The following is a 24,759-nucleotide window of genomic DNA, read 5'->3' on the forward strand; positions in this document are numbered from 1 at the left end:
TTTTTCAATAGTGAAATAAAAAAATCCACTTTTAGGCCTATGGCCTTTTTATTTCTCTCAAATTTCTATCAGGTTAGATATGTCATTTTGTTATAATTCACCAAATCAAGGACAAATCCTCATATATTTAGTGCTGTTGAAAAAATTACTGATGTTCTCTTTTTGCTAATTTGATAGATTTTTTAATTATTTATATAATTATAAAATTAGTTTTATAATGACGTAATAAGTTTAATTACAAAAATGTTAAATATTATTTAATTTTATTATTTCATAATAAAAATTAAATACTAAAATATATTTTATTTAAAACATTAACGATAAATAAATAAATAAATTAGTATGTAATATTATTGTGATCAATAAAGAGGACTATGCAACGATAAATAAGACAAGTTAGCCGGAAGAAGGTATCATTATTTCATTTACGTCTAAGATTATCCCACCCCACCCAATTTCATCGTATTCTATCCTTTCTTGCAAAAATCATCTCAACACACATTCGTGAATGCTATGTGAAAATGATCGACTACCCCACACAACTCTACGTAGAATTGTGAATATTATTCATAATTACTCGATCATATATTAATCTGTAATTCTTCTTTTTTTTCCCTTTTTTTTTTCTGTCTATGGTGAGAAAAATTAACATGTAAATTAGCTAGATGTTACTCAATTATCAGATTGTTTGAAACAACTTTTGGTTTTACTATGCATGGTATTAGACTTTTATAATCTTAAAACTTTCGAATGTGAAGGCGAATTTCATTCATTTAATTATTGATCGTGTTGTATTCTTCATATATATGAAATTTTTACATTAATAGAACATTACTGTAATGAACAAACAAAATATTCAAACATTTTTAAAACAATTTTTTGATATTTATATGTATATAAAATTGTTTAGTTTGGTAATATTTTTTTTGAAAAGGTGTTTGTGCTTTTAAAAATTACAAATTCTTCATTTTGTGTTTAGAAAATCAGAAACAACATATGCTTATATTTGGTATTTCAATAATACTATTTAGAAACATAGACCGATCAAATGACCTATATAATACACAACTAAATGTTATGAGACTTGAAAATCACTTGGTTGAATACAAAAAATTAACACAGACTAAAATAGGAGGAGTTACATTAATTTCCATAATAAATATGATATCATTGATAGTGTCTTTTGATATGACAATTAACAAGGGTCAAGAACAGGCGTTGAAAGTTGTGGGTTTGTAATTATCGAGATCGATTTTTATGCATAGATAATTATATATGGCACTTTTAAGAGTTAAGAGTAAGTAAAAGATAAAAGTTTTAATTTAGAATCATGCGAAGGCCTATAAAAATTGCACGATTAATATTGTGTATATAGAGAAATCTTTAATAAATTGAAATGCTTAGGTAGTGATTTAATCAATTAGTATCTCTTTGTTGTTAATCGTGTTGCTTCATATTTTCTTTTGGTGTAACAATCAATTTTTTGGTATTTTTCAAAATGATAGAGACGAGATAATATGTTCCACACATATTAAAATATACAATACGCGAGATATATTGTCTCATCTCTAAAATTAAAAAAAAACACTATAAAATTTAATAATTAAATATTACACCAAAGTTTTTTTTAGGTTTAATTACTCTGTTGGTCCCTATAGTTTCGCGAAATTTTCAATTAGGTCCCTATACTTTTTTTCCTTTTAATTGAGTCCTTGCACAAAATTTTTTTTTTTAATTGGGTCCCTACACTTTTTTTTTTCCTTTTATTTAGGTCCCTATACCAATTCTCTTTTTTTAGTTGGGTCCCTATAAAATTAAGCCAATTACTACTAAGAGGAACTTAATTGAAAAAAAAAATTAGTGCAGGAACCCAATTAAAAAGAAAAAAAGTATAAGGACCTAATTGAAAATTTCACGAAACGATAGGGACTAACACAGTAATTAAACCTTTTTTTTATGTTAAAAAAAAATTAACCTCATATATAGATATATCTTGTAGATATACAATGATCAATGTTAAAAACATAAACTAAAATTTTAGATTTTACAAAAAAATATATATGTCTATTTTCTCATAAAAATTAAAATATTAATTTATTACATAATTATATACGATATTTTTTTAATTAATTTAATTATTTTTGTGATTCTTTTGTTATGTACTTTTATTTAATATTGACATAAATAAAAATATATATAAATTTAATTTAAAATTAAATATATCAAAATATATCTTTTATTAAATATTTTAAATGTAAATAAAAATTTAAATATTTTTTATGCATTGCACGAATATATACACTAATACTTATGAAAATGAAATTGTTTCCATATGGTCGCGATTTTTTTTCCCCTAATTTGCGGGTCAGCACCACCTCTGGTATATGATGCTATATATGACTACGTCAAACGAAATTTCTAATAATCTCAATAAATGTGAGTTGGGTAAAAAAGAGATCTTTTCAATTATATTGTTGTTATAAAATATATTTTATTATATATTTTTAAATAAAATTATAAAATATGTAGAAAAATATTAAATAATATAAGATCATTTGACAATATCAATTTAAAAAAAATTGAGATGATTTATTCTTGTGCGAATATGATTAATCATTTTTTATGTTTCTCTTTTTATCGAAGAAAATAAATCATATATTCGCAAGTTCAAGAATTCAGAATTTGCTTTAATTTGATATCAAATTGTCCTTAGCAATAGGAGAAAACATTATGCAAGTGAAATCCTTGTAACTTGTAAGTTTCACATACACAAGTGGACGGCATTGTAGACCTCCAATTTACTTTTCTTTCTTTATTTTTTCTTTGGCTATATGTATAAGTTTGATTTATTTGAACATATAAGATTAATCCCCAATCAGTTATTATAAGTATAATTTTAAGAGAGACAGGGGCTGTGTTCTACTGGTTCAGTGTTTAAAAAATAGGAGAAGAAGGAGAAGATAGTTGCGGTGGTTAGGGTGGCCGGCGATGGCGCTGTGAGTGAGGAAAGGAGAAGAAGAAGCTCGTCGATGGAGAGAGAAATGCTAGGTTTAGCTCGTTTGATTTGTGTGCTGTGAAGGAATGGAGCTCGGACACAAACTTGACCACAACGATCATAAACACAGAATATCAACATTTTCGATGGAATATTTTAAATTACAGACAGATTTTCTGTCTGTAATAATTTAATAAAACGCAGCATTTTTATTCATTTAATTATAGAGGGATTTTCCGTTGGTAACCATTTCCCACCAAAAAAAATTAATTTTTTCGACAGAATTATTGACGGATTCTCTTTCCGTTTGTAATTTATGCTAATTCATTTTTTTTTGTTTCCGACAAAAAATTCCTCGCAAATTCTGTCTGTATTTCTGTGGGATAAAATCTGTCGGAAATATCTGTCTGTAATAACTAGTTTTCTAATAGTGTCATGAGTATACACATGTTGAAATTGAGCTTCTATCGATGATTTGTTACACAAGGTATAACAGTATGAAAATCTGCAATATTGGATTCTCTCTCTTTTTGCTATCTTCTTCCTTGGCAATTGTCATATTGTTTCACAAATTAGATCAATGAGCTACTGCACATAATAAATTTGTTAAAAAAAAGCACACATGCTCTCACTTTTTTGTGTGTTTCTAATCGTCCCAGCCCAAAAGTGGTGATCAAGCTAAATTGGAATCCATAAATGACGATCTTCAAAAAACTCTACAAAAGAAATAGAATAGGTAAATCAGAAACCAAATGCACTAAAACGTATATAGGTTTGCATCATTATTATAGAAGCAAAACACATAAATATCCAAACAATAAAAATAATAACATCAATTAATTTTAATAAAAGTTATCGTTACCTGAAAGCCATTTATTGTCTCCAACACCATACTTCATAAGAAAATCATTCCAATTTTCATCAAATGCATCTTTTGTAAAAGAGTTCCAAATAACATGACTCATCTCTTGTTCAATTTCTTCATGTCTCTTGTAGCGCTTTAATTTATGTTGAAAAATATTCATAATATGCCAAATATATTACCTATAAATTGTTGTTAGCATACAAGTCTCGATAGCCCTTTGTATCGATGCACATTGATCGATAAGAATGCCTTTTAGAGCCTTTCCTCCCATGCAACGAAGCTAACATTCAAATAGTCATTTGAATGGTTTAATATTCTCATTTTTCATTAAAGCACAACCAAAAAGTATAGAATAACCATGGTGATTCGCACCAATAAAGGAACCAAAAACCAAATTATACTGAAGTTTACAATGCAGAAACATAATCAAATAAGCACCAAAAAAAGAATCTGATATGCACCGAAACTTGTTTCACAAAGCACAGAAACCAAAATAGAAAATTACCTATTTGTATTGTAAGTGATATCGAATGAAACAACATCTTTAAAATACTCACAAGCAATCTTACTTCTTGCATCAGCCCGAAAAGCATTTTTGATTGAATGATCAACCTCAAGTTCAAGCTCATAAAAGAAGTTCTGTTTCTTCTCTTTCATTCTTAATAAGTATTTTCCAAATTTTTTGGCATCATCTAATTCAGAAACATTATGGACTTCCCTTGTACGACTTCTCTGATGCTGCGACAAATGATTGATATGTCATACTTGGTCTAATTCCAATTTCATCACTATTCTCAATTGTACGACATACAAACATACTTAACTCCTTATGCTGTTTAAGCTTCTCCGTTAGATTTAGATAACAAGGAAGTGAATGATAATTTAATCCAGCTGAGGGATTTGTCTTCTGAATTGGAGATATGTTCGATTTCCATTTTCCCTTTCTTTTCTATTACATGTAATCAATTGGTTCTTAATTTCATTTTCTTTCTGGTTTGTGTTCCTTATTTTGGTAGAAAAACCTACAAGTTTAGAATAATTTTTGTTAAATTTTTTAGCTTTTTCAAGTGTGTTAAAAGTCATCCTAACATTTGGTACAAAATGCTCATCAACATCACATAGAAATTGAAAAAATGCCGAAAGCTTATAAGTACAACACCGAAAATAGTTCTAGATTACACCAAAATGTGTTTTAAAATACACCGAAACTATCATTAGAATTAACATAAATAGATTCATTGAAAAAACAATTCAAAACTCCTACATTCCGTTCAAATTCAAAATTTTAACCATGAAAACTGATTTGCACAAAGAAAAATAAAATAATTCAACTTGAAAACAACTACACAAGCATCAACTAATAACAAACTACATTAATAGAAACAAATCAAACCTCGTCGACTTGATTCAATTCAGAAGAATGATCCAATTCACCATGGTTTAACTTATCTGAACTTGAATTATTCATCGTTTTCGAAAATAAAAAATCTATTCAAATCTGATTTCATTACTTGATTTAAAAAAATTGATCTCAATCTTCAATTCAGATCAAACAACATTGAACGTAATCATAGAGAACGCAGAAAATACAGAGAATGCAGAGAAATTGGGAAAAAATAAAATCCGCAGAGAAAGAAGCCGTTTACATCCAAAGACAGTTATATATAATGGCGCATTTAGTCAAAAGGCAGTTACATATAGTAGCGCGTGGATGTTAAATAGGTTATACTAACTTGGTTGGATTTAGTTGGATAATTAACTTGGTTGTAGAGTATTTCTGTCAAATTTAATCAAAACTGGTGGGATTTTATTTCCAAATATTCACAATGAATTAAATTAAAGGAAACGAATTTTAAAATAAGATAAATATCTGATTCCCTGTCATAAATGTTTAAAATATATATAGAAATAAATTTTATACAAAATCCTTCAGAATCTTAAGCTTTTATAAAATTTCCAAATATTAGAATACGTAATTTTTTAGTCTAACTCCTAAAATTTATTTCCTTTTCCCTTAACCTTATCGTTAGTAAGCTAACTGCATCTATATAAACTATATTCTTACATCAAATTTCATACAAGTTATCAAATCCCTTCCAAAAAAAAATATTAGCTCTTGAAAGAAAAAAATGGTCGATGATGATGATAAAGATGAATGCACGTATGTTCATATGAAGATGTGAGAAATCAACTCAATAATATATCAAAACATTCTACTGTTGGCACAATCTTGGTGACATTTCTAACGCACCCACTAAATTGGGTGCATTGAAATGCCATATTATCCCAAACGCTAGGATAGAACCTATGCATTGTTCTCTCCCTTTCAGGGAGTTTTTCCTTGTGAAACCTTGTTATTAATTCCAACAAGGTTAGCTTGGTTCAACTCATCATGAGTGGGTTAAGAATAATTAGGTTTGGTCTAGAACTTTAGGGATGATGCCTTGGGTTCATCAAGATTAAGAAGAGGGCATACGAAATAAGAGCCTTTACATATGAAATAATTATTTTTTTATTTAATAATATTTATTCTAATATTTTATCATTTAATCTCTCAGATATGAAGTGTAAAAGATTAAATGGTAAAAAATTTGAACAAATACTTAAGTGCCCTGATATATGTTGTGGGTCAATGTTGGGTTCAGGTTTCAGATATGCACAGCTACCATAAGTTTCTGAACATTATATGTATACTCTTTAGTTTGCTAGAAATAAAGATAATATATCCTATTATGTCTTGTCAGATCAAATAATATCTCCTAGGATAGTTTGATATTTTATTTATTGCTTGACTATACTTTGTTATAGGATTCGAGTTTTACTATAATAATCACAAATAAAAGATGTTGTTGTAATCTTGTAAAACACTACAATATAAAATATACACTAAAAATATGTTAAATTATAGTATATTCATATACAATTATATAATAGTTGATTTTAGTAGTTTGTTGTAGTGTGTATTTTTGTTTTCTAATTATTCATAATTTATGTTCTTCTCTTCCTCTTCAATCTAAAATTCCAATATCAACATGGTATTTATTACAGCATAACTAACTTCCATTTTAATTTTCACCCCAAGGTTGCCACTGCACTACTGTATACTTAACTTTTATTAATATCTAAAAAATATTACCAAATCATATTAAAATATTACTTATGTATATTAGTAATATTTTAACAAATATTAAATATCAGATCCCTCCCTCTCCATCAAATTAACATCCAAGTCCATTACCTACATAGAGCCCATTTGTAAAGTGACAAAAGCTACTTTTTTTTACTTTTGAATTATAAAAAGTTACGATAAGCGTGTTTGGCACCACTTTAAAAAAGAGCTTTTAACTTCTCGAAAAGTTAATTTGCAGCTTTTGGAAGAAGTAGAAATAGATGACTTATCTCCTTTTTGATAAGTCATTTTATCACTTCTGTGAAAAAAAATTGATTTCAAAACAAAAGAATCTACTTTCGTTCTTGATTCTGTGAAAAAATATTTCCTATTTCTGCTGAAAATACTGGCCCTCCACCACCATTTTCACGCAAGGTTCCATCTTCTAGAAGCACTGGCTTTCCACCATCATTTTCACGCAATGATTCATCTGCTGGAAGTATTGACCCTTCACCACCATCTTCTGTTCCATCTAAACCAGCATATATTCCTTTCAGGTATTTTTTTATCATTTTATCATTCTATTTTTATTATTAAATTTGTATTGAACATTGTGTATGCTATGAGATCTCAGTTTTAATTTTTTTTATATGTGATTTTATTTTTATACAACTTGCTATTATTTTTATAATTAGTTTTATAATTTTCTTTTTTTATGTTCTTTCCTAACAAATTCATGAAAGTGGCAAGTCCGGAAGAAAATTTAAAGCTGATTGGAATGAACGAAATACTGTTATATTCATGAAAATATGTAAAGAAGAGATGGTGGCTGGAAATAGACCTGGAACATATTTTAACAAAGTTGGTTGGGCAAATTTAAAAACAAAATTCTTGAAAGAGACTGGTTTAAATTATGAGTCTAAACAATTTAAAAACAAGTGGGAGGCTATGAAAAGAGAATGGGGACTATGGGCTAAACTAAAAGGAAAAGAGACTGGTCTTGGTTGGGATCCTATTAAGAAGACCATACAAGCAAGTGATGATTGGTGGGATGCTAAGATTCAGGTATATTGCATTTTTTAAAAGCATTTCAGAAATATCAATTTTATCGAGAGATTTTTAATTGTCATTTTATCGTTTCATAGAAAAATTCTGATGTGACAAAATTTAGAGAGGAAGGTCCAAAACATCTTGATGAAATGGAGTTTCTTTTTAAAGATGTTGTAGCTACTGGTGTAGGTGCATGGGCACCTTCTGAAGATATAAATGATAGTTATGACGATAGATATAATGACAAAGATAATAGTAATGAGGAAGAAGGTTTAGAAGATGAGTTAAATGATGAATCAACGCCTCCTAGTGCAATGAGACAAAAGAGAAGAAAGGTTAGAAAAGGGTCTGGAGCCTCTCAACTTTCAACTCAACTAGAACATATAATTAATGTGTTTGAAGAAGAAAAGGCCAACGAAATAGCTCATAGAAATAACGTACCAAGTATATCTACTTGTTTAGCTGTTCTCAAACAATTACCTGGGCTAGAAGTGGGGAGTGATATATTCTTTATAGCTACAAGACTAATGGCAAAAAGGTCGAATAGAAAGATTTTTATGGGGCTAGAAAATTCTGCCTTACAACTTGGTTGGTTGAAGACTCATAGTTTAGCAGATGTGTCTAGTTCTTAAAGTTTTTTTTGCTAGAATATCTCTTTTTAATATATTTATGTGTTGTTCAAAAAATATTTTCTATGATTATATTTTTTTATTATTTTCTATGGTTGTTTGCTATTTTATATTTAATATGTGAACTAGTGTTTATTTGATATTAGTTTAAAATATTTGTATAACAGGATATCTAACAGCTCAACTGAAAGTTTGTCAACTGAAAGTTTGATGTCAAATACAAATGTGTCAGACGAAGAATTTGAAAACAAACAAAAGGTCACAGCTAAACGTAAGAAGAAGACAATGACTTTAATAACAATCGCAACTTGTGTTGATTATTTTCTAAAGTACGTTGTGAAAAATCCACGAAGAACTTCAAGATTGACAGGAAGTGGTTGGGTAAATGAACTTTTAAATGGGCATCCTATTCGTTGCTACCAGCAATTTAGGATGAAAAAGCTTGTGTTCCTTCATCTCTATGATGTTTTACAAAGTACTTACAATCTAAAGACAACAAAAGGGACTGGAATTCATGAACAAGTAGGTATATTTTTATATATCATTGGACAACCAGGTTCAATATGTAATGCAGAAGAGAGATTCCAACATTCAGGGGAAAATATTTCTAGACAATTTCATTGTGTATTGGATGCTGTTTGCAAGCTTGCTCAACATATTATTCAACCAACTGATCCACAATTCACAGATACTCCAGTGGAAATTAAAAAATGATGAAAGATATTTTTCATATTTTAAAAATTGCATTGGTGCAATAAATGGAACTCATATACCTGTTGTTGTTCCTGCCGACAAGAAAATTCCATACATTGGTAGAAAGGGATTACAACTACAAATGTGATGGTAGTATGTGATTTTAACATGTGTTTCACATTTGTATGGGCAGGTTGGGAAGGATCTGCACACGATACTAAAATTTTTAATCAAGCTGTGCGTAGACAAAGTCTTCATTTCCCTCTTCCTCCTAAAGGTTAGCATATGAGACTGATATTATTTATATTAGATTAAACTCTTTATTTTTATTAACTGATTTTGTGGTGCACTAAATTTTTGCTAGATAAGTACTACTTGGTAGATTCTGGCTATCCGTGTTTTATGGGGTTCTTAGGTCCTTATAAAGGTCATAGATAACATCTTCCGCATTTTAGATTGGGTCTCAGAGCAAGAGGAAGAAATGAAGTATTCAACTATTATCATTCTAGCCTTAGATGTACAATTGAACGCCCATTTGGATGTTGTAAAGCAAGATGGAAAATCTTAGGTGCCATGCCATCGTTTTTCTTAAAACACACAAGTTAGAATTATTGGTGCTTGTATGGCTTTACATAAATTTATTCGATGTTAAAAGTGAGCTTAGAGAGGTGTTTCTTTGTGTATCCTCATAGAGCTGAGAGAGAGATGAACAAGAGAAGAAGAAGGAATTTGGTAAAGGTGATTTTGATGAATAAAACCCTAAAGGAATATACAAGCTACAGTACCTATTTATACAATGTACAATTACAGCTGTAATCCTATAATTACAAATCTACCCTCTAACAATATCAAGTTTGTTACAATCAGAATTAATAGTAGAATTAGTTATGTGATATCCCCCCGCAAGCTGGGAATGAAAAAGGATGAAAAATGATCAATGATTACTAGTCATGTGATATCCTCCCACAATCCAGGAATGCCATGAATATCTGTCAGTCCCAGCTTGAGATAGAATTTGGAGAAAGGTCCAGGGGGCAAGGGTTTAGTAAGAACATCTGCAAGTTGTTCTTCACTCTTAATGGGCAACAATCTGGTTAGTCCCATTTGAGCTTTCTCCCATGTAATATGGTGATCAACCTCGATGTGCTTAGTTCTTTCATGAAAGATAGGATTAGCAGCTAAGTAAAGGGCAGATTGATTATCACAGTAGAGGTTTATAGATTTTGTAAGAGACAATTTCAATTCAGTGAATAAATTAAATAACCATTGGGCCTCACAAGTTGCAGAAGCAAGAGCTCTATATTCAGCTTCAGTGGACGATTTCGCCACTGTTGCTTGTTTCTTACTCTTCCATGAGACGAGTGCTGATCCATAGAAAAAACAATATTCAGAGACTGATTTTCTGGAATCACTGCAAGACGCCCAATCAGAGTCGGTGAATTCAATCACACTATTGTCCGAATGAGAAGGAAATAGGAGACCAGTTGCTGGACAGCCCTTGAGATACTTCAAAATTCTAATGGCAGCACTCATATAATTCTTCCTGGGCTGGTCAAGGTACTGACTTAATTTTCCCACAGCAAAGCAAATATCCGGTCTTGTGTTGGTTAGGTATAAAAGCCTTCAATTAATTTTTTGTATTCAACAGAATCAGCTAAATCATCACCATTGTCTTTGCACAATTTGGTAGTATAGTCCATAAGAGTTGAGCTCGGTTTATAATCAAGCAATCCGTGATCCTTCAACATGTCTAACACATATTTCTTTTGGTAAATAGCAATCCCTTTGGAAGATCTAGCTACCTCCATACCAAGGAAATACTTTAAATCCCCCAAATCCTTGATTTTGAACTTGCTGTCAAGAATGTGTTTGATCCTGTTGATTTCTGTCAAATTATCCCCTGTTAAGACTAGATCATCTACGTACACCAAGATGATGGCAATACCTTCATTGTTATGCTTTGTAAATAGAGAGTGATCAAGTCTTGATTGAGTGAAACCTGCCTCATGAAGAACTGAACTCAGTTTGGTGTGCCATTGCCGACTAGCTTGTTTTAAGCCATACAACGATTTCTTCAATTTGCAAACCAAGCCATTACCATTTACCTCAAGAACAGGGGGAAACGTCATGTACATTTCTTCATCTAAATCTCCATGCAAGAAGGTTGTGTTTACATCAAGTTGTTTGAGAAACCAGTCTTTTGCAGCAGCAAGTGACAGAACTACTCTAAATGTAGTCATCTTGACAACTGGACTAAATGTGTCAAGATAATCTACTCCAGAAACTTGGGTGAATCCTTTTACAACAAGCCTAGCCTTATGCCTTTCAATTGTACCATCAGAATGGAATTTGTTTCGAAACACCCATTTGCAACCAATTGGAAACTTCCCTGCTGGCAAAGAAGTGAGTTTCTAAGTTTGGTTCTGCTCAAGAGCATCTATCTCAGCTTTAATAGCACTTCTCCAACACTATTGAGTTACAGCATCCCTATAGTGTTTTGGCTCAGGTGTTTTTGTGATGGCTAGAGAGAGGTGTTTGAAACTGTCACTCAAATTGGAAAGAGGCACATGTACTGAATATCTGGGGTGAGTAGCTGGAGCAGCAACTGAGTTTATGCAATGATAATCTGCTAAATATGCAGGTGCATGCCTAGTTCGAGTGGATCTTCTAAGGACTGGGCTAGAAGTATCTACTGTGACATTAGCATTATCTTGAATGTTTGAGGAAGATGCAGATGAAGATGTATGATAATTATCATTATTTTGAGTGTTTGAGGAAGATGCAGATGGCGATGCATGATTGACACCATGAGATGAAATGCTAAAGTCAGAATCATTTATTTCAAGTCCTAATTGTGGAGCATTCTCAGGTGGATCTATGCTATCAGTCCCAAAATGTGTATAATTATCAACAGGAGGTGCAGATATATGAGTGATATATTGATAATTTGGTGATAAATGATGGCTGTAATTAAATAAATCTTCAGATCTATGAGGATTGTTTGTGTGATTTAAGTTCTTGTCAATGAAAGGGAAATGATTTTCATAGAAAATAACATTTCTTGAAAGAAATATTTTTCTCGATGGTAATTCTAATAAAAGATAGCCCTTAGTTCCTGCTTGATAGCCCAGAAAATAGCATTTTGAAGCCCTAGCATCCAGCTTAGTCCTTTTTGAGGTTAGAGTACTTGCATAGGCAAAACAGCCAAAGGTTTTCAAATGTGAAATATCAGGTAATTTTGAATAAAGAACTTCATATGGAGAAGCATTTTTGAGAATAACACTAAGAAAACGGTTGATGAGGTGTACTGCATGCTTAATAGCATAGCTCCAAAAATACTTTGGAATGTTTGAATGAAACATAATGCTGTGGCTAATTTGTAATATGTGTTGATGTTTTCGTTCTACAATTCTATTTTGTTGAGGTGTCTCAACACAAGAGGTTTGATGTTCAATTCCATTAGAATTGTAAAAAGAAAGCATCTTAAATTCTGGTCCATTATCTGATCTGATAGCCTTAACAGATTTTTCAAATTGGGTTTTAACCAGTTGAACAAAAGATTTAATTAAATTTGATGTTTCAGCCTTATGTTTCATCAGAAAAATCCATGTGAATCTACTTTTATCATCAACAACCGTTAAAAAATATTTATGACCATTAGTAGATGGAGTTTCCAAAGGCCCCCAAATATCCATATGAAGCAAATCAAAACCATTGGCTGCCTTACTAGAGCTTAAAGGAAACGGAAGCTTCTTTTGTTTACCAAAATGATAAGCATCACAAGGAATTTTATTGAAATTCAAATCACACTCTGTAAGATTGTATTTTTGTTTCATTACAGCAAGCCTATCCTCTGGTATATGACCTAATCTAGTATGCCAAATGTATGTAAAATCTACGGCATTCAAGCTAATAATAGAATTCATTGAAGATGCAAATGAAAATGCATGTTGTGTTGAGATATCCAATGCATAAAGTCCTTCTGCTGTTCTAGCTACTCAAATCCTCGTCTTTGATGAATCCTGTATCTCACACATTGTGTCAATTATTTCCAATTTGCATTTTAAATTTGACGTAAGTGATGAAACAGAAATAAGTTTATAGTTAAAGCTAAGTATGTATAATGTGTTGGTAAGATAAAGTAAATCAGAAAATCTAACTGTTCCTATGATGTTGCTTGTGGTGTAGGAGCCATTTGGAAGCTTAACTATAATTGTAGGAATATGATGGTAAGTTTTAAAATCTTGAAGATAATATGATACATGGTTAGTGGCTCCTATATCAATGATCCAAGATTTTGACTTTTCTGTTTCATCACCACTTCTCTCAGCCAAAACATGTGACTTAAAATGCAATAGTTGAATCACTTGGTTAGTGTTACCTCTCATTGCTGGAGTTTGGCCAACTATTTGGTTGGTGCTGTGGATGGACTGTAACTCATTGCGCTGAAGAAGAGCTAGTAAAGCAATCTTCTGATCTTGAGTGAATTCCAAGCATTGCTCGTCACTTCTTTGCTGCTTCTGATCTGCACTGTCTTCATCAGCATGTTCATCAGTGGCTGCATAATTGAATGTTGCAGCACCACCACTATTATATCTCTCCTTCAGATGTGGTGGCAGACCATGTTTCCTATAGCAAACATCTATTGTGTGTCCAAGCTTTCCACAATATGTGCAAACAATTTTTCCTCTACCCGATCCTTTACCTCTATATGTTCTGCTCTTTCCTCTGCCTTGTCGATTAGCAGCAACAATATCACTCTTAGTAGAATCTGATCCTTTGTTGGAATTGGTTCCTTGTGGAGATTTGTGTTGTGCAATATTGAGAAGTATTTGAGATTCTTCTCCATGAAAGCCAAGTTGCCTTTCTTGTTGTGTGAGCAAGGCAAAAGTAGAATCAAGATTGGGTAGTGGCTCCATCATCATGACCTGTGAACGTATAGTTGAGAATTGATCATTTAACCCCCGTAGAAATTTCACCACACATCCCTCAGATCTATATGATCGAATAACTCCAAGACCACAGGAGCATTTTGGACTGCATTCACAAGCAGGTATTGGCTAAAAACTCTCTAATTCCTCCCATAATGATCTTAATTTTGTGAAATAAGCGGTAATAGAAAGTTCTCCTTGCTTGACAGCATACAATTCTTCCTTCAATTTAGCTATTCTGAACCTATCACCATGATAGTATCTTCTTCGCAATTCACTCCATATCTCATAAGCTAGATTATTCCACATTATACTTCGTGAAATATCTGAACTCAGAGACAAGTTAATCCAACCTACAGCATAAGTGTTGCAACGTTTCCATTGCCTAAACAAAGGATCAGATTCAAGTGGTTTCTTAATCGTTTAATCAACAAAGTCAAATTTATTTTTAGATTGCAGAGCTAAAGTCAATGTTCTACTCCAGTCACCATAATTTGAGCCATTCATAACTATAGGAGTTATAGGAATACCAGGGTTTTCAGACGGATGAATGAAGTAAGGACTGATCTGATCAATGCTTGGGTTTGAGGTTCCATTGTTGCGTCCAAGTTGAGCAGAGAGTTGGTTGAGAAGAGCAGTTACAGATTCGGCACTAAAAGTGCCTGGGTTTGCTGTAGATTCGGCACTAAGAGCGCCTGGGTTCATTCCTGATTCTGGATTGTTAGTATCCATGTTTTAGGATTCGTAGATTTGAGAGTCAATCTACGAGCAACCAAAAAAATTGAAAAATCACGTCTTGGATCTTCGATCTTCGAGCACTCTCGTCACACACCACCTCGATCCATTCCACGCTCACCGCACCATGTTAAAAGTGAGCTTAGAGAGGTGTTTCTTTGTGTGTTCTCATAGAGCTGAGAGAGAGATGAACAAGAGAAGAAGAAGGAATTTGGTAAAGGTGATTTTGATGATTAAAACCCTAAAGGAATATACAAGCTACAGTACCTATTTATACAATGTACAATTACAGCTGTAATCCTATAATTACAAATCTACCCTCTAACAATATCAAGTTTGTTACAATCAGAATTAATAGCAGAATTAGTTATGTGATAGACGAAATGACATAAGCGATGAACAATTTGAAGAATTCTATGAAAATTTTGATCTTATGGGTGAAGGTGAAGGTGAAGCTAGAAGAACCAGTTTCTAATGATATTACGTGGAAAGAACCGAATGCTGAAAGTGCTAGAAAAATGGAATTAATTAGAGAACAAATAAAGAATCAATTGCCTGATCGATTGTAATCTTAGTAATTTGGTTATGTAAAATCAACCTTCAATAATGGAAAGTATTTGTTATCATCGTTATTTTAATATCCATTCTCTTATGTTAAAAAATTGTATTTTTTGAGTTATTTATTCAAACGCTACAACTTTAAAATAAGTACTTTTATAGTTAAAAATTCAAACACAAAATAACTTATTTATAAGCTACTATTAATAAAAGTCCTTATACTTTAAGCTCTTTTTTCAAAAGAACTTATTTAAGTTATTTAGCCAAAGTGGGTCATACTCATGTATGTAGATGATATGCTTGTCACGGAAAGTGATGATCAAGAGATTCAAGAGACTATGAACCAGCTACACTCCATTTTTCTTTTAAAAGATCTTGGTGACCTGAACTTCTTCCTCGAAATTGAAGTCAATCATCACACTGACTTTTTTATCTCCCTGAACCAGTCCAAGTACGTTTTCAAGAATTGCTATCCAAAGTAGAAATGCTCGAATATAAAGCCATGAATACTCCTATGTATTTCTCGTGCCGCTTGACATCTTCAGGGAGCATGCCATTTGAAGATCCGACCATGTTTAGGTCGTTGGTTGGAATATTACAGTATGTGACGATAATGCAACCTAACATCACATTCACAGTAAATATGCTCAGTCAGTTCCTCTCAAATCCATTACAAGATCAATGGACTGCGTTAAAGCGCTTAATTCAATACTTGGCAAGTACCATTTTTCTTAATCTTCAATTCCATAAATCTAATGACCTTCGCTTGATTGGTTTTGCAGACTCCGATTGGGCCTCGAATCTGGAAGATAGAAAATCAACATCAGGAGATTGCATCTCATGAAAATGTACAAAACAAACCACTGTTAGTCGAAGCTCAACAGAGGCAGAGTTCAGAGCGCTTGCTGCAATCTTTGCTGAGTTGATATGGGTCCGAACGCTCTTCACTGAAATGCATCAACCTTGTATGAATGCCCCCCACTTATGTATACTATGATATCATGTCGCTGTGCTTCTTGCTTAGTACTACATAACGGCACGAAACACTTCGAGCTTGATCTATACTTTGTTCGTGATAGAGTTAATCAAGGCTTGGTTCTGGTTACACACATCCCTGCATCAAAACAGATCGTGAATGTCCTAACAAAACCTCTTTCAAGCCATTTTTTCGAAAAGTTCAGAGACAAACTCAGGCTTGTGCTTCACCCGCCTTGAGTTTGTGGGAGTTGTAAAGACATCAAAATAGTCATTTAAGATTCTATTAGCTTAGCAACGATTATAATGCAAAAGCTGTTATTGAATATAGTAGTGCTGAGATTAGTATATAAATAAACCGGCACTTGTATTTTGATGATATGCAATAATAATAATTCTTTTCATTCATTTAGTGCTCGATTCTTTATATTACCCTTTCTATACATTGTTAGTTGCCATATATATATATATATACCTTATGTGAGATAGTTGCAAATTTTAAAATTTTTCAATAACTTCTAGTAACTTGATCCACATATAGGATATTATTTGTACGTTGTGCTATGATTGAGAGCTCTTCTAGAAATTATCTTTTAGAACTTAAAGTGTCTTTTTTTTTTCTTCTTCTGTATAGTATTTGTATGTATATCTAAATTATTCATTAATAATCTTCCTTAATTTATATTGGTGTACTTTAATTTCTAAGTTGAATGTACAATAATAATATCAAATTTTTAACTTATATAAAGTGTATTTTTTCTTGACTTATAAAATGGAGTGTAACTTTCAACCAATTCCACCTAATGGATAAGGTTTAGTTATTGTATTAATTTTCGTTCTTTTTTTTTTTTTAAATGATAGTCTTTAGCGAGCAGATTTTGAATGGAAAGGAAAGAAAAATATTAAATTGCAAAAATATTATGTAGAAATTTAGTAGTTAATTTTTTATGTATATATAATATAATTGATATGTATTCAATTTTATATTTTGAATTATGATTTGCAATGCTTGGCGAAAAAATAAATAAAAGATGATGTAACAAGATGAATCCATGTCTACGAGAGCTTTTTATTAATGTTTTGGAATAATTGACAAGCTACTTTTGAACTTTCTCTTATTGGTACAATTTATTTTATAAGATTATTGAAACTACAGAAAGGTAAACTCATTAGTATTTGAGTTAAAACTAGAAGGAATGAACTAAATTTACATGTGATTGTTGTTATTCCATGTGAATATACGATCCAGATTCTGTAAGAAGTAATGAAGGATGAACAAAGATCCAATCATGCCAATCCACCAACTTAAGCGATTCCTTGTCCCTAAAATGCTACTCTCTTGAGGGGAAATTACTTCCTTACCCTCATCCCTGCAAATTAAAACCTACTTTGGTTAATAAAGGCTAGCAAATACAAAAGCTTATGACAAACTTGTAATCTTATTGATATCTTATTAATGTGTGTGTTTTTTGAGGTTTTAAAAACTGAACCAGTCATCAAACCATTCTAATTATTATTTGTCAATTTAGTGATTCAACTGATTTAATTATAATTCAACTAAAATAATCAAATTATAAAAAATAATATATATGAATTATAAGTAAATATACAAAAATATACGAATTAAAAATACAACATTCATAAATACTGAAAAAGATTATCCGGCAGTAATTCATAAAGTGATGTTTTATTCAAAAATATATTTTTGTTATAATAAATACTTATATGTCCCTTTATAAATGCATGAAATACATACCACCTAAACTGTTTTATGAATATGCAATAATTTCTCTTGTGATAAAATATTATAATTTAGTCCATTGAGTGTCCAGAGTTAAGACTTTGGTGTTATGAAAGATGAACATCATGATTAAAATGAAATTTAACTACTTGTACTATGTGACTTGCCTTGGAATCTGAGGTTCAATCCTGGAAGTTGGTGCTGCTGCAACATCAGGCTTCAAGATCTTAGGTGATGCTCCTTCTGGTGCAGATTTTTTTCCTACAGTTGTTGCCATTGGTGCAGGATCAAAGGATGCCTCACCAGGAATGGGAACTTTCCTTGCCTGCAATGCAAGGCAACTCAATTAAATCTATGTATATGTTTTTTTGAATAGTTATTAATCCTTGGTGAAAGGAATTAACCATGTCTGAAATAAGAAAATTACCAAGTTCCTGAATTGGAGATTATAGAGCATGTGGATGTATCTTTCCTTTGCCAACTTTTGTTCCTTATTTAGCCTTCTCCAGATCCCATAGATTGATCCCATGTTCAAGATTTTCTTTGCATATATCTTCCATGTGTAGCTACAAATAACACACAAGAACTCACATTAAGAAATCCATCCCTGACGCTGTGTTTGATAAGTGTTTCAAGACAGAAAAGTTTGGCTCGAGATAAAAACATTGTTGCATTTTTCTCCAAACACATTTTTATGAATGTGGTTAAGAATTTTACCATTCATTGATGCGTTGAAGACCAGCTTTGGAGATTGTATTCCAGTGTTCAGGATCAGTCTTGCAGATTTCAAAGAAATCAGCAATCTTATTGCTTGATTCATCTCCATTGTAAGGATCAATATGAAATCCTGAGACTCCATCAACTATAATCTCTGCAGGGCCTCCTTGATTTGTAGCAAAAGTTGGTAATCCACAGTTCATAGCCTCAATCACTGTGAGACCAAAAGCCTCATACATTGCTGGCTGCACAAAAGCTCCCTTTGTATCTGCAATGCAGCGATACAGCTCGCTGTTTCGGTAGCGATCTGTTTGCGCTGCAATCCACCTGAACTGGCCCTTGAGTTTGTATTCTTCTATCAAGGAATGCATCTTCTTGATCTCTGAGATTTCCTCTCTGTCTTTTGATTTGCCTGGATTGAAGAACCCTCCAACAATCACAAGGTTCACCAAACTTCGCAGCCTCTTATTCTTCGCATACCACTCCACTAGGCCACTGAGATTCTTCACTTTGTCCAGCCGAGCCATCGAGAATATGATCGGTTTCTTTTTGTCCTCCAAATACCCTCTGTTCCAAACACATTTCAGGTTTGGAATTAGGCCATTAAAGTGACATGTTTCCAATAATACAGTAAATTCAGGGACAAACACTTACATGTGTTCTTCATTGTCATCCTTACTATAAAGTAGTTCCTCGATAGCCGGATGAAATTCGATCAATCGCTGTTGTTTTTCTGTAAAAGGGAAGTACACTGATTGATCAGCGCCAGGGGCGGCAATGTTGAACTTTGGATCAAAGACACTGATGCCAAACACGACACGACATAGCCCCGGCATGGTAAATGCAGTGTGAGCTTCATACTGTCCCGGCTTATTCGTGCTGATTACACAATAAAATGAAGTTACTTGTATTCCAAGTAATGTCAATCTGAGTTGAACTTATAAGAATGTATGATTCACAAGAAATTAAAATAAAACCTATATACCTTCCAGCAATCTCTTGGTATGTGCTAGTTATGATGAAATCAGCTGAATTCATTGAGATCATGTCAGCAGTGAATTGACTTGTAAAGTGGTATTTCTCATCAAATTCATTCCATTTGACATCTGAATCTTCATATTTGGTCTTTTCCAAAGCATGAGCAATGGTTGCCTTCATTTATACAAGGTTTTAAGTATTAGACTCTTAGTTAAAGTGTTAATAAGAGTCAATTAAGTTTTTGGTTCGTGTAAAATTCCATGAGTCCTTGTAAACTCTCTCTTTAGTCTCTACTGATGAATTTTCTTTGCTAATGTACATTATTAATTCTTATTTATATATGCATCAAGGTAGGTGACTGAATCAACCTGTGTTACTCCAAGTTTATTAGCCATTAAGGATGAGACCAAGTTTCCATCAGTGTAATTTCCAATGATGAGGTCAGGCTTTCCTTCCAAGTGATCAAGAATCTTGATAGTAGCATCCTGTTTATGATAAAAGATAACATGAACGGTAAAAAACATCACTGGATTGAAGAATGAAATAAAGATATGATTGGACATGCCTGCGCAAATCTTTCTAAGTAAGGGTATATATCGAAGCGCGACACCCATTGCCGGAGGATCCCCTTCTCCGTCCAAAAGGGGACCCTAAGAATGTGAGAGTGCTTAGTGTTGATGATAGGTTCCAGTTCCTGGTTACATTTGGTCCCTTTAGCATCTGGTATGAGCCTTGTAACCTGTGTGCATGGATCACAATTAGAAACAAAAAAGAAAATCAAGTGTTATTTGCATTTTTTGAACCATGATTAGTATTTTGTAATACTCTAGAGTTACTAGACCTCAGTAACTTACCACAAGAATCTGTGGTTTCACACTAAGGCCTTGTAGCTTAATCTTTTGCAGTAACTCTTCTTCTAAGGCCCTTACTTGATCAAGAATATAAACTACCTGTTGGAAAAAATAATCCCAACAAATCAAAAGATTATTCACTTCAATAAAATTTCTGGTTAGATATCAAAGAGTAATACTACAACTTCAAGGTTTTAATTGGATTTGTTATGTCGAAAAATCTAATAACAATATTCTTACACAGACATCTAATTACGTATTTTTATACTGTCATATCAACAAAAACAACTTAGCCAATAGTCAGTGCATTAAAATTGCACTCGTAACAAAATCATGTGAAAGGAAGGGATTTCTTACCTGGCCTCCGGTATCCGGCAATCCAAGAACATCTGCTTGTCCAAAGTAGCCATGAATGGAGAAAATAACAATGTTGAACATATTTGGAAGCCTGCTGAAAAGTGATTCCAACTTCAATGGATCTGCAGCTTCTAGAACCTCCGAAAGCATTCTCATTGTCTCTTTAACCCTCCCTGCAGTGTTCCCCCACCCCTTATCAAATCCCCACTCTCTGAACCTGCTCACAGAAAAAGAAATTCATATCTTAACAAATATACCCTTGAAAAGTTGAGTTTAATTTTGATGCATACACAGCCATTCAATCACATTCGTTCTTTCAGACGACCATTTACACGGTCAATGAAAAAAATAGTTATTTTTGTTGATGTGACGTTACATGATTAGATGCACGTCTAAAATTGTTTCATACTGACAATGTATCAAAATTAAATTCTAAAAAGTTACTAAAGAAATAAAATACAAGAGTTAGACGTTGACCTTTCTTCAAATCTCTGGTAAGGTGTATCTTTGCGGAGAGCAGAAACATATGTTTCAGCTACTTTCAGTGCTGTTTGAAGCTTTGTCAAGTTATTCAATTTGTCATTAATCATAAGGTTCTGCCATAATGGTAAAAGAAGAAAACATGAATTCAGCTTTCTCTTATTTATCTTGTTCAAGAATTTTTATAGTACCATGCTTTTCATTTTCACCTCTCCTTGATGATTAAGGCTTAACAAGTAATCAAGCAATGCATTTGAACTTTGGGACCTCTCATTCAACCTTGAGCTCAAGATCTTCGTGGTGAAGTTTAGTCCATTGCCAATCGAAGAAGAAAGCGCCAAGCGTGGCGTAGTGAAATCTATAGCCCCAAAATCTATCTCCAATGAATTTTCATCACTTGCCCTGCATCCATATTCAACTTAAGTTTCACTAAGCTGCTACATCTTGTGATTAAATTATAGGTATTGCTTTGGAGAGAATTTCAACACTTACCAATTCTCATCAAATATCATTTCCTTGCATTTCAAGTAATCTGTGGCCTCAATACCTTCCACTTGCAAATCATCTGCAGTCACTTTAACAAATTCCCAGAACCCTGGATTCGGCCGAACTGCGAAAGCAACATAAGGAGGAACAACAGCAGCTTCCTGCAACACAATTCAAAGTTTATAAATATGAACACCCTTTTGATCACTGAAAAGAGAGAAGTGAGATCATTGTTTCATGGAACCTGAGTGGAGCTGAGGATGTAACCTAACAAGCCCTCTAAAAGCTTGTTCCTCTCACCTCTGTCTTCAACTGCTTTCTCCAAATCTTCCATTATTTGTTGGTGTTTCAATAACCTTTTCCCTCTAGCAACAAACCTGTTTCATGTTTTTTCATCCCCAAAAAAAAAAAAATTGTTATAAAAGAAATGAAAGAGACAAATTACGGAAGTGGAACAAGACATATTATTTCCTTTTAAATTAAAAAAAAAAAAAAAAAAAAAAAAAAAAAAAAAAACTCATTTGCTAGTTATAACCATATCTCTAATACTTTCTAAACCTTCATTGTATACATTTTACGCTTAGGTCATTTATACTTTCTCATATTTTTTTTTCTACCACGTGTATTTGGACCTTATTATTATGAATTTAATAAATAAATCTGTGTTGAAGAATATACTATGACTTAAGATTATTGAAGAGAGATTAATTTCCCTACCACTCCTACCAATGACGAACCTAAAAATTTTGACATTGGAAGTATATATATATATATTATGACAATAAATTAATTTTTATAATAATTTAATATAATGAGATTAAATTTAATAATACAATAAAAACAAATAAATATAATTATCATGTACTACTAAAAAAAAATTTCAAATTTTATTAAGGCCCCCACAACATAACACACGAATTCATCCCTAACTCCGACCAATTGGATATCATATCAATATTTAAAAACACTCAAAAGTCAAAAATTACGAAATTATGTACAAAAAGTATTCTCTACATCCTTTTTTTTTTAACAATCTAATTCTAATGTTCACATCATGAGACTCGGAAATCGCTATATATAGAAAGTTTATTATTGATGCAATGATATTATAAAAAAATTTATATAGTTATTCAATGACATTTGTTTTTTTTTTAATGATTATCCATATAATAAATATAAAAAATAATTGTTTTCGTTGACATAGTATTACATAATTAGATATATGTTTAAAACTTCTTGATGCTACATGAATATTAAATTTTATACACTAATACTATATATTAGTACCTTGCAAAGCATTTCTTCATGTGAAAGCGGCTCTGCCTCAATGCATCAGGCATGCTATCAGCAATAGTGTCTGCCCTCTTCAACACAGGTCCCGAGCTAGAATCCATTCTAGTAAAAACTTGCAATAACTTTGAACCAAAGAGTAAAACACAAACGAACAACTAATCAAGTTCAATGAATTAGAAACTTCCTCACCGTGTTGTTTGGACCATGTTCTTATGATATTTATAGTATTGGATTTGACTTGTGGGGTGATCCCATTATTATTGAATAATAATATTCAGAAGGAATGAATTTTGGGGTTATGTTTTGTCTGAAAGAAAAGATTTAAATTGAAAGCAAGAAAGGAATATATGATAATTGCACCTATGTGTTTTTTCATTTGTTTTAAATATGGAGGCAAAGAATGTATAAACAACATGATGAACAAGTAGTTGTCCCTCTAAGGTAACGTTCTTTTGTTCTTTTCTTTATTCCATATCAAATCAAACATGTTCTCAATTCTCTTTTATATATATATATTCTAAATTGAGGACTAAGATCTAAGCAGCATAATTATTAAATCAGATACATAAGATGATTTTTCTAAAATGTAAGAACTAGGGAGTCAATTGCGTGTGGAATGGTTTTTCTAGAAACAAAAAGTAATATTTGGTTCATATTTGTTTACGTAATTTGTCTTTTTTTTTTTAAATAAGATTAAGGGAGCGATTAAGCCAAATAATTCGAATGCAAGTTTGGTTTATTGAAGTAACACCACTTTACCTCTCTAACTCGTACCTAAACGAACATGGAGAATATTTCTCTAGAAATACTATACTGTTCAGTTATTTATTTTAGGGACAAAGATAAGTGTAACTACTTTAACTCTTCCAATTAATAATTATATAGCCTAGTTCTTGAAATTTGAAAAGCATTTTCATGAACTATCTATGTAAAATAATTAATATTATGATTATCATATTATGATTGTCATTCAATCTCAAGTTTTTATTTATAAGAATTTAAGAAGAGCATAATTATATTCAAAAGACTTTTCAGACAATTGATAGTTTGATTGAATAGTTTATTGATATGACAAAACATAATTTGACATATATACAGAGTAGATTTATTTTATAATAACATATTATCAAATTAAATAATTTAGTAACATGATGATATATAATTAAACGTGTAAAACTATAAAAATGTCTCTCTCAACTCTTTCCATACTCGTTTAGAAAGTAAGATGCATTTAGTTTGCGTTTTTATTCAGTATTTTCTGTTTTTTTAATTTTATGAAAAAATTAAAAATAATAAAAATAATAAAATCCTATTTT

The 24,759-nt window shown here is 31.9% G+C and overlaps 2 protein-coding genes across 2 annotated transcripts; one reads left to right on the plus strand and one right to left on the minus strand.

The window, feature by feature from the left end:
• The first annotated feature begins 7,791 nt into the window (after window positions 1–7,791).
• LOC148565888 (L10-interacting MYB domain-containing protein-like) lies at window positions 7,792–8,651 on the plus strand. The gene is made up of 2 exons (XM_088487283.1): window positions 7,792–8,034; window positions 8,115–8,651. The coding sequence occupies exons 1-2, from the start codon at window positions 7,792–7,794 to the stop codon at window positions 8,649–8,651; spliced, it is 780 nt and encodes a 259-aa protein (XP_088343409.1).
• Window positions 8,652–17,577: 8,926 nt separating this feature from the next.
• LOC107644054 (sucrose synthase 7) lies at window positions 17,578–23,712 on the minus strand. Its single transcript, XM_016347838.3, has 15 exons — window positions 23,438–23,712; window positions 22,395–22,527; window positions 22,157–22,311; window positions 21,874–22,066; window positions 21,662–21,780; window positions 21,185–21,401; window positions 20,831–20,926; window positions 20,542–20,715; window positions 20,345–20,461; window positions 19,984–20,150; window positions 19,653–19,877; window positions 18,999–19,565; window positions 18,709–18,847; window positions 18,449–18,606; window positions 17,578–17,910 (listed from the first exon to the last, which is right to left on the minus strand). The coding sequence occupies exons 1-15, from the start codon at window positions 23,542–23,544 to the stop codon at window positions 17,748–17,750; spliced, it is 2,730 nt and encodes a 909-aa protein (XP_016203324.1). The 5' UTR covers window positions 23,545–23,712; the 3' UTR covers window positions 17,578–17,747.
• Between the last annotated feature and the right edge of the window lie 1,047 nt (window positions 23,713–24,759).

Source organism: Arachis ipaensis, chromosome B5, assembly GCF_059453495.1.
Source record: "Arachis ipaensis isolate K30076 ecotype BB chromosome B5, ASM5945349v1, whole genome shotgun sequence".
Lineage (NCBI taxonomy): Eukaryota > Viridiplantae > Streptophyta > Magnoliopsida > Fabales > Fabaceae > Arachis > Arachis ipaensis.